This window comes from Anabrus simplex, chromosome 6, assembly GCF_040414725.1.
Source record: "Anabrus simplex isolate iqAnaSimp1 chromosome 6, ASM4041472v1, whole genome shotgun sequence".
NCBI classification, from domain to species: domain Eukaryota; kingdom Metazoa; phylum Arthropoda; class Insecta; order Orthoptera; family Tettigoniidae; genus Anabrus; species Anabrus simplex.
This window is the reverse complement of record NC_090270.1, coordinates 160,654,093-160,670,073: the sequence shown is the minus strand read 5'-3', so window position 1 is coordinate 160,670,073 and position 15,981 is coordinate 160,654,093. Positions and strand designations below refer to the sequence as shown.

The 15,981-nt window shown below is 38.5% G+C and overlaps 1 protein-coding gene across 1 annotated transcript in view; it reads right to left on the bottom strand.

Moving 5' to 3' along the window:
- LOC136875911 (uncharacterized) overlaps positions 1–15,981 on the bottom strand; it is a 469,584-nt gene that overhangs the window by 83,460 nt on the left and 370,143 nt on the right. Inside the window, exon 17 of the mRNA XM_068228250.1 lies at positions 9,954–10,127. Within this exon, the coding sequence (XP_068084351.1) occupies positions 9,954–10,127 (174 nt within the window). The remainder of the gene's footprint in view (positions 1–9,953; positions 10,128–15,981) is intronic.

Here is a 15,981-nt window from a genome sequence, read left to right as displayed (position 1 = left end):
GGTCTATATAATACAAAAATGTCCAATTTTACAGACAAATGTATCCAAACTTGTTTTTTAAATTCAAGCAACAGTTTCACCTTGTGTTTTACCCTTCAACCAATCATCAATAATGTGCATTTAGGGCTGTTGGCTAGATGGCAGATTCCCTATCAATTGTTTACCTAGTTTTTTCTTAAACATTTTCAAAGAACTTGGAAATATATTGAATATTTCCTTTGATAATATATTGCAATCCCTTACTCCTCATCCTAGAAATTAATATTTTCCCCAATTTGTCCTCTTGAATTCCAACTTTATCTTCATATTATGATCTTTGTGAGCTTGCATGCAGGAGGTAGTGGGTTTGAATCCCACTGCCGGCAGCCCTGAGGATGGTTTTCCGTGCTTTCCCATTTACCACACCAGGCAAATGCTGGGGCCATACCTTAATTAAGGCCATGGCTGCTTCCTTCCAAATGCTAGGCCTTTCCTATCCCATCGTCGCCATAAGACCTATCTGTGTTGGTGATACGTAAAGCCACTAGTCTACTTTTATAAGCTCCACTCAAGCTTATTCATCTACTAATGTTATTCCATGCCGTCTCTCCACTAACAGTTCAAAACGTACCACATACGATATAGACATTGATTCCCATAGGGGACCTGAAATATTTGTCCTGAATGAGTATTACGTACCACATAGTTGACCATCTCGTCTCCTTACTTCCAAGTCTTCCCAGCCCAAAGTTTTCAACAATTTCATAATACTACTCCTTCGTCGGAAATCACCCAGAAAAAATTGTGCGGCTTTCCTTCGGATCTTTTCCAGTTCTGGTATCAAGTAGTCCTGGTGTGGGTCCCATACACTGGAACCATGCTCTAATTGGAGTATTACCAGTGACTTATATGCCCTCTCCTTTACATTCTTACTACAACCCCTAAATACCCTCACAACCATATGAAGTGATCTGTAATCTTTATTTACAAACTCATTAATGAGATTACTCCAATGAAGATATTGCCTTGTATTAAGGCCCAAGTACTTACAGTGATCCCCATGAGGCACTTTCATCCCATCAAGATACTATTCAAATTGAGAAGATTTTTTTCCCTTAGTGAAACTTGCAACCTGACTTTCTGACCTGTTTACCTTCATATCATTATCAGCTGTTCATCTCACAACATTGTCTCGGTGCCCCTGCAGTCGTTCACAATCCTACAACTATTTACTACTCTACAGTATAACATCATCTGCAAACAGCCTTATGTGTGATTCCAGTTCTTCACTCATATCATTTCTATGTATATGAAAATATAAAGGTTCAATAACACTGCCCTGCAGGATCCCCACTCTTAATCATTACAGGATTACCCTTTGTACTCTTTGGGTATATTGTAGGATATTTAGTATCAAGAGTGCACATGAAAGTTGTAGATAATTATAGTTGTTGAGTCTGTCTTATATTTCTCATTGTCTTAAGGTCCGGTAGACTTCATTCATACACCTAATAGTCCTAAGGTTGGAAATAACTTTGTCTAGCTGAACACTTGGCTGGTGGAGATTTGTGGGCCTCTTGATGACTAGCAATCTGCATCAGTTGAGAAGATGAACTGCTGTCTGTGCTTCTTCTTGACATGGACACATGGGTGATATGGTTTTACTGATTCTGTGAACATACTGAAGGAATTTCCCATAGTTGGATAGGAATTGTGTTGGCATGACTGACAGGAGTATGCTGCTGTACTGTCGGCAATATACATCTGGAAAGAACAGTTTTGTGAATGAGGCATTTGAAGAGGATATGTACAATTTATTCCAGAGGTATTTGTAGAAGTCTTTCAGTTTCTGCTTATATAAGGATAATGGAAGTTAGAAAATTGGCTCATCCATTTCCATAATGTCTGGTGTGTCCTTGGATCCAGTGAAGTGTGATTTTGTTGGTAGCGAGTACAGCATGAATATTATTTGTAATTGTAATGACAGCAGGATTGGTTGATTCACTGGATGAGATCTTTCAGCGCAACTTGTCAAATGACATTGATCTCATATCTTTTGTTTGCTTCTGTGTTTACAGCCATCTGAATTCCTTGTACCTCTGGTTGAAACACTGTACATAGCAGACTTAATTTAAATGATTTTGAATAAATTTCTGAAGTACCACTAAAAACAACCATGCCTGATCCCACACTTTCCTCCATCTTGGATCCGTCTGTGAATACAGTGTAGTTACCTTTCCCTTCTGATCCTTATAGCTCAACATTGATTTTCAAGTTTTAGAGCTTTGCTGCTTTGCTGCTTTGACTGGTATTTCTGCTTTCAATACTTCTCGAGTAACAGCATAGGGCTTAAGGCCTCGTTTAAGTGCCCACATACCATTTCTCAGTCTGAGTTCTAACTCTATGGGAAGAATGTTGTCAGTCACTTTTAGTGCTTCAGTAGAGACAGACCGATAGGACTTCATCATAAGAATTAAGATCTGTCTTTACATTTTATCAGGATTTGCATTTTGTGTTTAATTTGGTTATACCATATTGAGGAAACAAAATTTATCATAGGAAGGAGGCACTACTGATAGATAGTGGCCAGGATTTTAAAGGAAAGTCTCCATGATGGTCAAAAACATCATATATGGCTGTGAAGTGCATTGTGTGTTTTCCTATGCAGCTGCATGACATGTTGATTCCATGTAAGGAAGTTGATTAGCCACTCGTATACCTGACTCTCTCACAAAAGGATGTAAACAATAAAGTTGAAACTGTTGACAAAATGTTGGCATTATGTCTGAATTATGTTTTGCTAGTTCTAATTTGTTGAGATTGCCAGGAATTATATTTGCTGCTGAACAGACAGCTAATGTCCCTGGGCAAATAATATTGCTAATCATTTAAATACATACCATAAATGGTATAAGGACATTGGTCTTACGATCAAGTCTGATTTCGCCCTGGTAGTAAGAAGTCTATGATCCCCCAACTGTCCCTTCAGTCCTTCAGTGAAGTTCTTGAGGAAACTATTCATGATTCCACTATTTCCTAATCTTACACACAAATGCCCTACTACCATCACCATTCAAGTTTGTACATCTTTGCTCCAGTCTTGTATTTTTGAGAAGGCTTGTTCAAGTGTGGAGTGTACTCTGTCCTGAGAGATCCTTTAATAAGTATCATACTGTCGTCTGCATATAAAACAACTTCTAGATTATCTTCAAGCTGTAATAGTGTGTCAATGAGGTTGTTGGCTATTAAATTCCATAATGTGGGTCTTGAGATGGAACCTTGAGGACATCCTTGGGAGATTGTTTTGACTCAGTGATGTCTGATAATTTCAAAGTTACCTGGTGATCTGCAAGAAATTGTTCTGTGTACGTTGTGGGGTGACATTCACTTTTCCTAAAAGTTGCAAGGATTTTGGGATGCAAGGAATTATCAAATGCCCCTTTCAAGTCAAGGGCACCAGCCCATCTTCTCGCATTTCTATTACCCTGCATTCTAAAAAAAGAAATCTGGGACTCTTTTTATAGCATATTCAATAAATAATTCAGCCTTAAAACTATAGTACTGATTTGTGGATTATTTGTTCTAATCATATGTTTTGTTAACCTTTGGATAGTTAGTTATTCCAGACACTTTCTAAGGATTGATTTATTCCTCTATAATCACTAATGCTGGTGAGTTTCTTCATATCCAATTCTGAGATGGAAACTCTCTTCCATTCTGATGGAAAGCAACCTAGCTGCAAACATTTACTGAACATAGCTCTCCAGAAGACAGGTAGAACTTGATGAATCTCTCTAGTAATCTTGTCATGCCATCAGGTCCAGGTGGATTGTAGTTGGGTGGTGTTTCTATGATAAGGTTTACTTTTTCTACTATGAGCCCAGTTCTTCCAACAGAGCTTGTACTGTCTGCTCTGCACAAGTTGTATCTGAGCCACCTTCATGCTTCAGGGTTTTTGGCAAAGTTATTGTTTTTCTTTTTGTGTTTTCTGAAGATTATTTGAATTCACTGTTTGGCAGAATAATTTCCAGGAGTCTGATTTTGCTTGTTTTATTGCAGCTTGGTAATTCTTACGGATTTCTAAGTATTGGTTCTTGTAGATTGGTTTTAGGGCTTCTATACTCATGTCCATAAGAAACAGAACACCTTGAAAGACTAGAGATAGGAAGTTCATATTCACAGGACATGTTCATTAGTATGTTCTGCAGAAACAATTAACATTTCTGTCACCTAGGTTGAGCATGTGTCCTGTTGCCTAATAGGCACTGGGTCGTCCATGGGCACTGATAACTTGTTCCATGCATGATGGCATCGACGCATATAAGGTGTGAATGGCGTCCTGGGGTATAACCATCTATGCTGCATTCACCTGGTCCCACCATTCATCTTTGCTGGTTGGCATTGTGTCACAGCGCCGCACCCGTCAGTTCACCATATCACACACATTTCAATTGGCGACAAGTCCGGTGACTGGGCAAGCCCGGGCAACAGTCTGACATCCTGTGACAACAAGAAGGGACGTGTTCATGCAGCAACATGTGGTCGCGCATTATCCTGCTGAAATATGGCGTCTGGGATGTCGTGCAGAAACGGTATGGCTATGGGTCGCAGGATGTCATTCACGTAGGTCAAACTGGTCACAGTGCTCTGGACATGCACCAGCTGTGATTTGTGGTTGTACCCAATAGCACCCCACACCATAAGGCCTTTTGTTGGCGCTGTATGTCTTGTATAAATGCAGTCAATGTAATGCCTCTCCCCCTGTCTACAACAAACAAAATATGGCCATCATTTTTAAACAAACAGAACCTGGATTTGTCCAAAGACACTATCTGCTGCCATTCCTGTCCCCACTGACATCATTCCATACACCATTGTAGTCTAGCATGTTTATGCACATTAGTCAAAGATAGGCAGAGAAGTGGACGACGCGCCAGTAATCCAGACCATAATAAGTGGCGATGGACTGTTACCCCTGATAATGTACGATGTGTTACACTGTTCCACTGTTGTGCCAGAGCCAAGGAGGATGTAGATCGGTCCTACAATGCCATTCGGATGAGTGTAGATCTTCTCGGGGGGTGGTCTGTATGGTGCGACGAGACTCATCTTGTCATGTTCTATGGCCTTCTGTGAACCATTCTGTACACACCAGTTGCACTGCTGGCACACTTTGTCCCACATGAGCAGCAATTTTCCGGATGGATGCATAATGTTCTCTCATGCCAATAATGTGCCCTCTTTCAAACTCACTCATTTGACTGTATGGTCTGCGAGGCATTTTGCATATCTGCTCAAGTCACACTCATCCATTACCTTCGGTTTATAGTAACAGTTAGATCCGCAGGCACATTTTACCAGTCAGTGATGGTGCACCGAGATATCAATGTGGACCTTGAACTTGAGGACCAACATGGTTCAAATGCGAATCATTTCTTCAGAACATGCTAATGCACATGTCCTGTGAATATGAACTTCTTATCTCTAGTCTTTCAAGGTGTTCTGGTTTTCATGAACATGAGTGTATTTTACTTTTTCTTTAGGTGCCATTTGGCCACATTTGTGCGCTTTCTTTGTACTGTCAATTCTACGGTCCACCAAGCAACTTATCTGTTAATAGGTCTGAATGGAAGGAAGATAGAGAAGCATACTGTATTTACATGTGTATAGGCCCCAACATTGTTTTAAAACATAATGTTTTGTAAAAAGGATAATTGAACATTTTCTTGGTGAAGGTGTTACAAAATGTGTCAACACTGTAAATTGTTTTGCTGCCTTGAATTCCGTATTGTGCGACACTGAAGAGAGTGGTTATACTGCAAGCAGTCCCAACTTCCCCAACCCAACAAACCTGCCCAACAGGTTTTACTGGTTCTGTATGTACCTAACCATAGTTCACTGAGGGTTTTGGAAGTGTGAAGATTGAACATGGGTCACATATGAACAAGTTATACAGCAAAGTTCAAATTAGGGATGATGAAATATGCAGAAAAAAATATGAAAAGAGTCAGGAATAAAATACTATTTTGATCCTAAGAATGTTCACTGTTGGATGAATCAGAAGACGTCTCTTGAAAAATCCGATAGTAACAGACAGGCCTTTCAGAGTAAAGAAGGAAAATACCCTCAGGTGGAAACATAGCTGCTAGAATATGTGTGAAAAACAGGAGCTGAAGGTTCCTTTGTATCTGTTGAAATGCTTCAACTTGAAGCTTGAAAGATAGCCGGTAAACAGAACATTTTTGTCTACTGAATTCCAAACCAGCTATAAATGGGTAAGTTGTTTTATGAAGTGACATGATCTGGCAATAAGGCGGCAGACATCAATGGCATCCAGGACATCCAGGAACATACCAGGAGAAGCTCCTTGAGTTTCAAAAACATGTTATCACACTTCGAAAGAAGAATGACTACAACTTGGCAGCCATCGGTAATGCTGTGTTTTTCGACATGCCAGGAGATACGACAGTAAATGTGCTCGGTGCTGATACAGTTCAGGTGTGTACAGGCAACAAAGGTGCACTGTGATGTTAGCAATCACTGCTAATGGGCACAAACTTATACCATATGCTATTTTTAAGCGTAAGACACTCCCCAAAGAAAAGTTATCATTGGGTGTTATTATTCAAGTGCAACAAAACAGCTGGATGACTGAAGACCTTTTCATGGACTAGTTGAAAACAGCGTGGTTTCCTTGATTGGGTGCACTCCTATGCCCATGTTTGATGCTTGTACTTGACAGTTTTCGAGGTCGCTTGACAGATGGCGTTAAGGAGAAGTGTTGGCAAGAAAAGTGCGATATGGTGATTATTCCTGGTGGAATCACTTGAATGTTGCAACCTCTCGATGTTTCTATCAACCACCCTTTCAAGGCAAATTTGAGATGACTCTACCATAGCTGGCTAAGCAGTGCAGCAGAAATGACTAAAACTGGATGCCTTAAGAGAGCTTCCCATTCACAGATGTGTGAATGAATTGCTGCAGCATGGGAGGAAATATCTCCAGACAATGTTCACAAAAGTTTCAAGGTGACATCAATTTCTAACGCAATGGATGGAACGGAAGATGACTCAGTGTGGTGTAGGCCTACATCAGATACCGAAAGTGAATCAAGTGATGACTAAAGTATTAGTGAGTGATCAGTAATTCAGCAATGTAACAATTTAAGTAATAAAATTTGTCATAAACTTTCATTATTATTTTTCTTTATTCTGAGTATAAGCCCCACCCCAGTTTTGTCTCAAAATTCTAATATGAAAAGTAGGGTCAATACACGCATAAATATAGTATTTATTCCAGTTTTGGCCATACACCGCTAATTAACCCATTTAATTCCTGTGATAGATTGATTTTGTCTAGCTGAATCATACCGTTTCCCTGCCTCTCTTATTCAAGCTCTGATTGTGTTCCAGTTTGCTTTCCAAATCGCAAATTTCTTAGTGGAGGAGGTTATTTGATGAGCTAATACCACGCTTTGTCTTAATGTGACCTGGCAGAATATAGAATTGTGATCTGACAGTGACGTATCCACAATGACGCATACAAAATACTGTCAACTTGTGTACATGGATTTATTTACAATTATTTACAAATTAAATACACATAACCTAAATCACTGCCGTCACAACAAAACACTTAACTCTGCAAACATCAACAAGCCACCATTTTAACAATTGCCTATCATGGCACATGGAAGTTACAACCTTGAAACAGATGACTACCGACTGCCTACATCCGGCATGTCAGCCTAACCACAACACGTGTTCACCAGTAAAACTCCTACTAAACAATACTCTTCTCTACCATCAAGACCACCTCTTTATATAGGTGCCTGGCCAGGCTTCTAGAAAGATACATTACAATAAATACCTACTCATAAATTCTCGAGTGGCTAACAACATGGTTATAATGTACAGAATATTCTACCATCATCTCGTCTACCCAGTACCATTCTGTACGTTACAGTGTGTTTCACAATTCTGTAGTGTATTACAAATCATTAATACAGGTAATAATAAATTATATACAGGTTCTTACCTTAACTGAAATATAAATGTCTATATACACTACATGTTTCATGACATAACCTCACAAACATTGTGACCATTTGACTACGTAAATATTAATACTAATACTAAATGGATGTAAACACTTCATAGCCATACATTACAAGTAATAATAATAATAATAATAATAATAATAATAATAATAATAATAATAATAATAATAATAATAATAATAATAATAATAATAATAATAATAATTTGGGTTCGATACTTGCATTATTTACCCATGGGTGAGAGAATATTGTTTTAAAGTTATATCTGTTTATAACACTTGTGTCAACAAATACTCATCTGAAGGTATGGACCAATTCAATATTCTGTGGAGAAGGTTTGGTGAGATTACTGTAACATCTATCTAGCTGTTCCCTCTAGCTCTTGAAAATGTGGAGCTGCAGTCTTCATTAATGGTGAAGAGGGAGTTTTCCTTTAAGAAATTGCATAGTATTTTTCTCTCCTGTCTGTTATGAGACTAAACCATCCACTGTGTTTACTTTTAGAATCCATATACCAAATTAAGTTTGTTGGTCTCTCATTGATGATAAAAGACTGAAACTGACTTAAGCCTTCTATTTCTCTGTCTGATAGAAAGTATGAGCATATCTGAAGATCCTGAGATTTAACTTAAGTACAATTTGGTCTCTGTGTGAATATTTACTTATAAGTATTGCTCCGTTAGCAAGCTCTTTCAATAGTAATATTCCTGCATGAGGATTATCTTGGGTATCAACAGTAAAAGCTGCACCATCTTTTGGACAAAAACTAATCGCTCCATCTTGACAATAGGGTTCGTGTAGGAATGCCATTGTGGTTTTGTTAACAGTGAGGAGATGCATCAATTGAGGAGTGACTGCTATAGAGTGGTGTAGACTTAACTAATGCTAGAGAAGGATGCCATATTAGTAATCTGTCTAGCTGACTACAATTCCTTTAATTCTACTACTGCACTGCTAATTAAAAACACTGTGATTAGGATTTAATCTCTTATTTGCATCATGAACGAAGGAGTTTGCAACTATCCAATTTTCACACTGTTCAGTTTAAGAGATATCGTAGTTTTTCAGTCATGATTTCCTGCACAGTGAGAACAGGATTGGGGTTTCATACATACCTTGGATGAATGGCCAAAACCTAGATATTTAAAGCACCTAGAAATAGTGACACAGTCTTTTATGTGGCACAAATGAAGTTTCACTTCTCCAAGTACAGAATGGCTCTTACCAGTGCTGATCTAACCTCGATAACATGTCAGTAATCCGAAAATTTCCAGAGCATGAATTTTGACCTCCATACTGACAACATATCCATGGTCAGCTCATTTTGGTTTGCTAATGTGTCAGTAATCTCTTCAAAGCCTTATATGCTGTTAAGTACTTGGCTCTTACTCATCACAGTGAGATAGAGAAAATGCAAATGAAAGAGAGGAAATTCCTACAAAAGGTTCTCAGCTTACATCAAAAATCTGAGGGTGAATATCACCTGAGGTCAAATGCAGAGATGTACTCTAAATTTGAAAAGCTCTCACTTGTTACGAGGAAATGCCATCTTATGTTTAATGGTCAACTTGGAAATATACCATTCCATGGACAACTGCCATGGAGGAGGATCTGGCTGGTGCCTCTGAGACACTGGTTCAAGAAAAAAAAAAAGTAAGTTAAGGATCTGAGTACACAGAATAAAGAATCTTCCAGAAAGAGTGAGAAGACGATCTGGTGCAAAGTGGTCTGAAGAGTGAAGAACTGCATTGTCCATCAAGATGAAGGAGAAATGGAAATCCAGAAAGACTGACAAATGTTAACCATGGTCCTAAGAGGTCAAAACAGTATGTTAAATAAATAAATAAATAAATAAATAAATAAATAAATAAATAAATAAATAAATAAATAAATAAATAAATAAATAAATACAGACCTTTGTGCACAGGAGTGAATGTTATGTCATGGTCCACAAACTGAGCAAACTGCATCAACATGAGGCTGTAGCGGTTGTGCAAGTTACTGATATCTGCATGAACCATAGTGGAAACCAGACGAGGTGAAGGTAAAGGATTCCCAGTCACAGATGTCAGCCGTGGATGAGCCACATCTTAATGAAACAACACAAAACAACAAAAATTTGCATGTCTTATAACCATACGTATTTGTGTAACAAAAAGGACACTAAATACACAGAGATAGAATAAGAAATTACAAATAACAACAATCTGTATGGATAAAATAACATGTTCTGACTGACTGATTCATCATTGCCGATCCAGAACTACTGGACATAAAGAAATAAAATTTTGGGGATACATTTATATTGGAGTGAATGTGCTCACTAAGGGAGGATTTTTGGATATTCCTTCGCTAAGGGGGTAAAGTAAAAGTAAACTCATGTCCTCAAGGGGTGAAAAGGGGGTACAATTTTTAAATGAGTATATCTATATCTCAAAAACTTAAAAGCTTACAGATGTAAAATGGGTATTTTGAATCTCCTTTAAAAATAAATGAACACATATTTTTTTGTTTTTAGAAAATCCCATTAAGGGGGATGGAAAAAGGTGAAAAAGGGGTTGAATACCTTTTATGAGGATACTTATATCTCAAAAATTGAAGATGTTACAGACATGAAAATTGATGTTTGGAATCTCCTTTAAAAATAAAGAAACACATACTTTTTTGTTTTTGGAAAATCCAATTAATGGGGAATGAACAGGTGTGACAAAGGGGATAAATAAAAAAAAAAAGACTATATCTACAGTATATCTCAGAAATATAACATGTTACAGATGTCAAAATTAGTATTTGGAATCTCCCGTAAATGTAAAGAAATGTGCATAATTTGTTTTCAGAAAATCCAATTAAGGGGAACTGATAAAGGGGGTGAATTTTAAAATGAGCATATCTACAGTATATCTCAAAAACTTAACATGTTACAGTCGTGAAAATTGGTATTGTTAATCTCTTTTAAAGATAAAGAAACATATATTTTTTTGTTTTCAGAAAAATACTTAAGGGGGGTTAAAAGGACTGAAAATGGGGTTGAATTCTTTTTATTAGGATACTGATATCTCAAAAAATGAAGGTTGTTACAGATGTGAAAATTGGTATTAGGAGTCTCCTTTTAAAATGAAGTATGTATTTTTTTGTTTTCAGAAAATCCACTTAAGGGTGGGGTGGGGAGCGTGAAAGAACTGAAAAATATGTTGAATTCTTTGTATGAGGATACTTATATCTCAAAAACTAAAGATGCTGCAAATGTGAAAATTGGTATTTGAAATGTCCTTTAAAAATAAACACATGTTCTTTTGTTTTTGGAAAATCTACTTAAGGGGAGGGGGTGAAAGAATTGAAAAATTAGGTGAATTATTTTTTTGAGGATACTTGTACCTAAAAAAACTAAAGATGTTACAGACGTGAAAATTGGTATTTGGAATCTCCTTTAAAAACAAAGAAACACACTTTTGGAGAAAATTAACTTGGGGGTGGGTGGGGTGGGGCATTAAAAAAGGAGTTAAATTTTTTTTATGAGGATACACATATCTCAAAGCTATACAGTCATGACAATTGGTATTTGGAAGCCCTTTTACAAATATTACAAATAAAGGAACACATATTTTTTGTTTTTGGAAAATTCACTTAAGGGGGGAGGGTGAAAGGAAGTGAAAAATATTGAATTCCTCTTATGGGGATACTTATATCTCAAAAAATGAAGGTTACAGACGTGAAAATTGGTATTTTGAATCAACTTTTTGGGGGGGAGGAAATCAGGGGGAGGAGGGTAGGGGTGAAAAAGGAGTTCAATTCTTTCTATGAGAATACTTATATCTCAAAAAGTGAATATGTTACAGACATGAAAATTTGTATCTTGAATCTTCTTTCAAAGTAAGGAAGCTCATATTCTTTTGTTTTAGGAAAATCCACTTAAGGAGGGGTGAATGAATTGAAAAATTAATGAATTCTTTGCGTGAGGATACTTATATCTCAAAAACTAAAGATGTTATAGACGTGATAATAGGTGTTCTGAGGGTACTGTGGAACAGCAGAGGTGAAAGAAGGTGCGGGTTGGAATAGGTCTCAACTATAGAAGCACGAAAGATGAATTAAAATTTTAACAAGGTTATATTTTCAAAACTTAACAATGGTACCATAGAATTTTGAGCATACAACAAATAACAATAAGTTAAATCAGGTACACAATTTAGAGAATATTTAACTGGTTCCCACTAGGGGAAATAACAAAGACAATCAGGTATACAGCCGCTGTACCAAAAACCAGTTAAGTGATTTTTACATATATTGGGCTACGGCCCGAGTTCATTAACTCTTGAGCTCTCAGCTCACAATCACAAAAGCTACAGGGCAGAAAACCCCTAAGTACAAGGAGCACTTGCTCCTAATTACAATGTTAAAGAAAAGAGCAGAACCGCTCTCAATATTACCAGCCTATCAAAGGCTACAACCTTCATTTCAGACTGCCCTCAAGGCACATTAAGAAACAGGGGTATTTGATACCCAACCTACAGGGCCTTTACATTGAGGAAAACAAAACATCAGGTTAAATTACTGGCCCATAATACAAGATTGAATGGAGGCGATAACTTGCACTCCTACACAAAGTTTTTGTCTAAAACCTATGTGGCGCTAGGCCGATGATACAGGGGCTAATCCCAATCTATGGAGGTGACTAGTTGGCAAATAAGTTTAAGACTTTAAGAAGGAAGAGAAAAACGGTTACGAAAACATAGTCACCTCAAATTCAAAATGAAGGGGAGTTCGAGAGGGTGAAGCACTCTCTATCCCCGCTTTACAGATTTGTAATTTGTAGATAGACAGAAAAGAATTTACATTTTAAAAGGGTAGGTTACCTACTAAAGGTTTCGAACCCTCCCCGAGAGTTAAACTGCTGAGCTAGCAAGAAATGAAGATGTTAACAGGCCATTACCTTGTAGATGAACTGCTGCTTGGAGACGGAGGCGCTTCCCGCCCCCTGCTACATATCCATACACTAAGAAAGATGTTACAGAAGTGGCACCGAGACAAGAAAATCAGCAGTTTATATACCCTCGTGGAACATTCGAGACCTTTCCTAAATGATAACAACCCGCCCACAAACTTTTATTGGCTACCAGCAAAAACTAATACACAAGACGATGAAGAAACACCTTATTGGTGGAAAATTAATTACAGAAATTTATGATTGGCTAATTTCAAAACTGGCGGAAGGAAAGGATTATATTGCCAACCCAAAAAATGAAAGAAAGAAATTTAACAAAGAACAAACTTATAGATACAAAATTTCTTCAAAAACAGTTTGTTCACTTCGCACCAGGGTGCACAATTATAGTTTTTAAGTAGTGACATCTAGAAGAGAATGTCCACACTTCTTGCTACAGAGTAAACAAACACAAATCGAAATAGACATAGTTCAGAACACTTCAAAATTTACAGTAGTGACATCTTCCAAGAAACCTTTGATTTAATACAGATTTTAAAGTTCAGAGTTTCTCCTGTAGAGAGGTTTCAACTGGCACAATATTTGAATTCGCGGCATGGAGGTGTACCGCCCGGTACAGACCTCCCCCCCCACAAAAAGTCCTTCCAAGGGGTGACACAGAAGAAAACAAAAATTTGTTTAAAAAAAGTCCAAGTTTTTGCTGAGGAGTTGAAGAAAAATTTAGCAGAGAATATACCAATTTTTCAGTAGTCAGAGATCTCTTAATAGGTTTGATATTGGTGGGTGCGACTAGATTAAGTCCAGTTTTTAAACTTTTGTAGTAGATTTTGATGAAAGGTGTCTATGTTTGTAGGAGTTGAATTCAAAAAACACTTTAATTCTTGAAAGAAAAAACTTTTTTAAGTCCACCAAAGGTTGATTTGAAGCAAAAAAATTATTAATTGTAGCAATAAGGTGTCCAGGTAATTGAAGAAGAACTTTAGCTGTTGATTAAGTTTGACGGCCAGACCAGCCGCCGCTGCTTGTCTTCAGAGGAGGCCGCTCGGACCCCTCAAGTACCCTGAGATACACCTCTCCCGCTACTATGAGATGGGTAGTGGTGGTGAAGCACGCCGCACACGCGACGATTGTTTACAGTCCGCGGGCAGTTTGCAGGTGGTGCGCCGCATATCAGCCTTGGCCGGAAGGAGGACTCCGACTCGCCGTACACTTGTTGACCTCACTGGAGTGGAGCGGGCCCGTACCCCACCTCAGTGGCGCTACGACGCTGCACGGCTGCAGGGGCACTGAAACATTAAGATCTCGGCGGCAGAATTTTGTTGGACCATAATGGTTTAGGGTACAGTCTTTGTGGTGAGGCTGAGGGGCCAGCGGCGTGGAAGTTTTTATTTCATTTTAATTAGCCACTGGTGTGGTTTAGCAGGAGACGGGAGCTTGGTAATGGCCTTACGGAGAGGACAGCAGAGTAACCTCAGGGAAGGTTTCACACAATTTATACAAGGCAGATTCAACCAAATGTAAAACAATAAGGGGCAGCAGGCCTTAAAATGAACTTTAAAATATAACCTTCAGGATTCTTACAAAATTATAAGGACCAAGTTAGCACGGAAATTACACAGGTTTCACCTGCGACAGGTGAACCCTAAATATCCTCTCGGTGGCTGGATTGCTTAGTAACAATGTCACCGGGGTAAGGAAATCTAAAATGACACACGGCCCATGAAATCTGGGGGCAAGCTTGCCCGTGGGAACAAAATTCTTGACCATAACCTGGTCGCCTACCTTCAAATGGGTGGGTCTCCGTCCACGATCATATCTTTCCCTAACCTTTTCATGAGACACTTTAAGATTGGCCTTAGCCTTCTTCCAAAGATCTTTAATGTTATCAGGATCTATTGTCTCGGGTAGGATATCGCTAAGAGACCAAAGGTTAGAGAGCGGCGTGTTGGGAACAAACTTGAACATCAAAGAAGCTGGAGTAAATTTATGAGATTCATGAACCGCCGAATTCAAGGCGAAAGCTAACCAATGCAGGAACGTGTCCCACCTAGAATGATCGTCGTGATGATAGGCAATAAGAGCCGACCTCAGGTTACGATTGACCCGTTCAGCTAAAGATGGTTGAGGATAATAAGCAGAAGTAGTTACATGAGAGATGGACAAATTAAAACAAAATTTACGAAAGAGATTGGATGTGAAAGCTTTTGCATTATCGGACACAATATATTGACACAGACCAAAAGAAGCAAAAATAGAATTTAAACAAGAAATAGTGGACTGAGCGATAGCCAGCATAGTCAGAAATAACCAAGAAAATCTAGTGAAGCCAACTACACACACAAGGATGAACTTGTTGGCATTCCCCTTTGACTGGCGGAAGGGTCCTACGTAGTCGATGTAAAGACGTTCCATGGGGCGCGACGCTTGATGAGAAGACAAAAGCCCTTGCTTAGTGGACATGGTGGGTTTACTAAGCCAACAAGATTTACAAGCTTTAACTAGTTCACGAATTTCACCGTTCATACCTTTCCAAATGAACATCTCCCGGATCTTTTCTCTAGTTTTGAAGATACCTAAATGCCCTCCTAATGGGGTTTCATGATAGTACTTGAAGATCATGGGCACAAGAATGGCTGGAACCACCACCTTCATCTTATTATCATGCCTCGACAGGCAACATAAAACACCATTCCTCAGCACATAAGGGACAACATGTTCCCCAGAAGAAAGGGTTTGCATGATAGGGGCCAGCGTCGAATCTTCATGTTGATATTTCTCAAGATCCCTAAACGACATAGGAGCATCAGTTAAAATGGCATTAACCTCAGGTCGTATGGACTCGGAAGGTGAAGAACTATCATCCAGTTCATGGGTCTCTACATCATTGGAAAACATGTGGCTTAGTCCGTCTGCCACAACATCCTCTGATATGCCTAACGTCAAATTGGAAGGCAGAAATTCGGATGGCCCACCGGGCTATACGACCAGTACGACGCGGCCT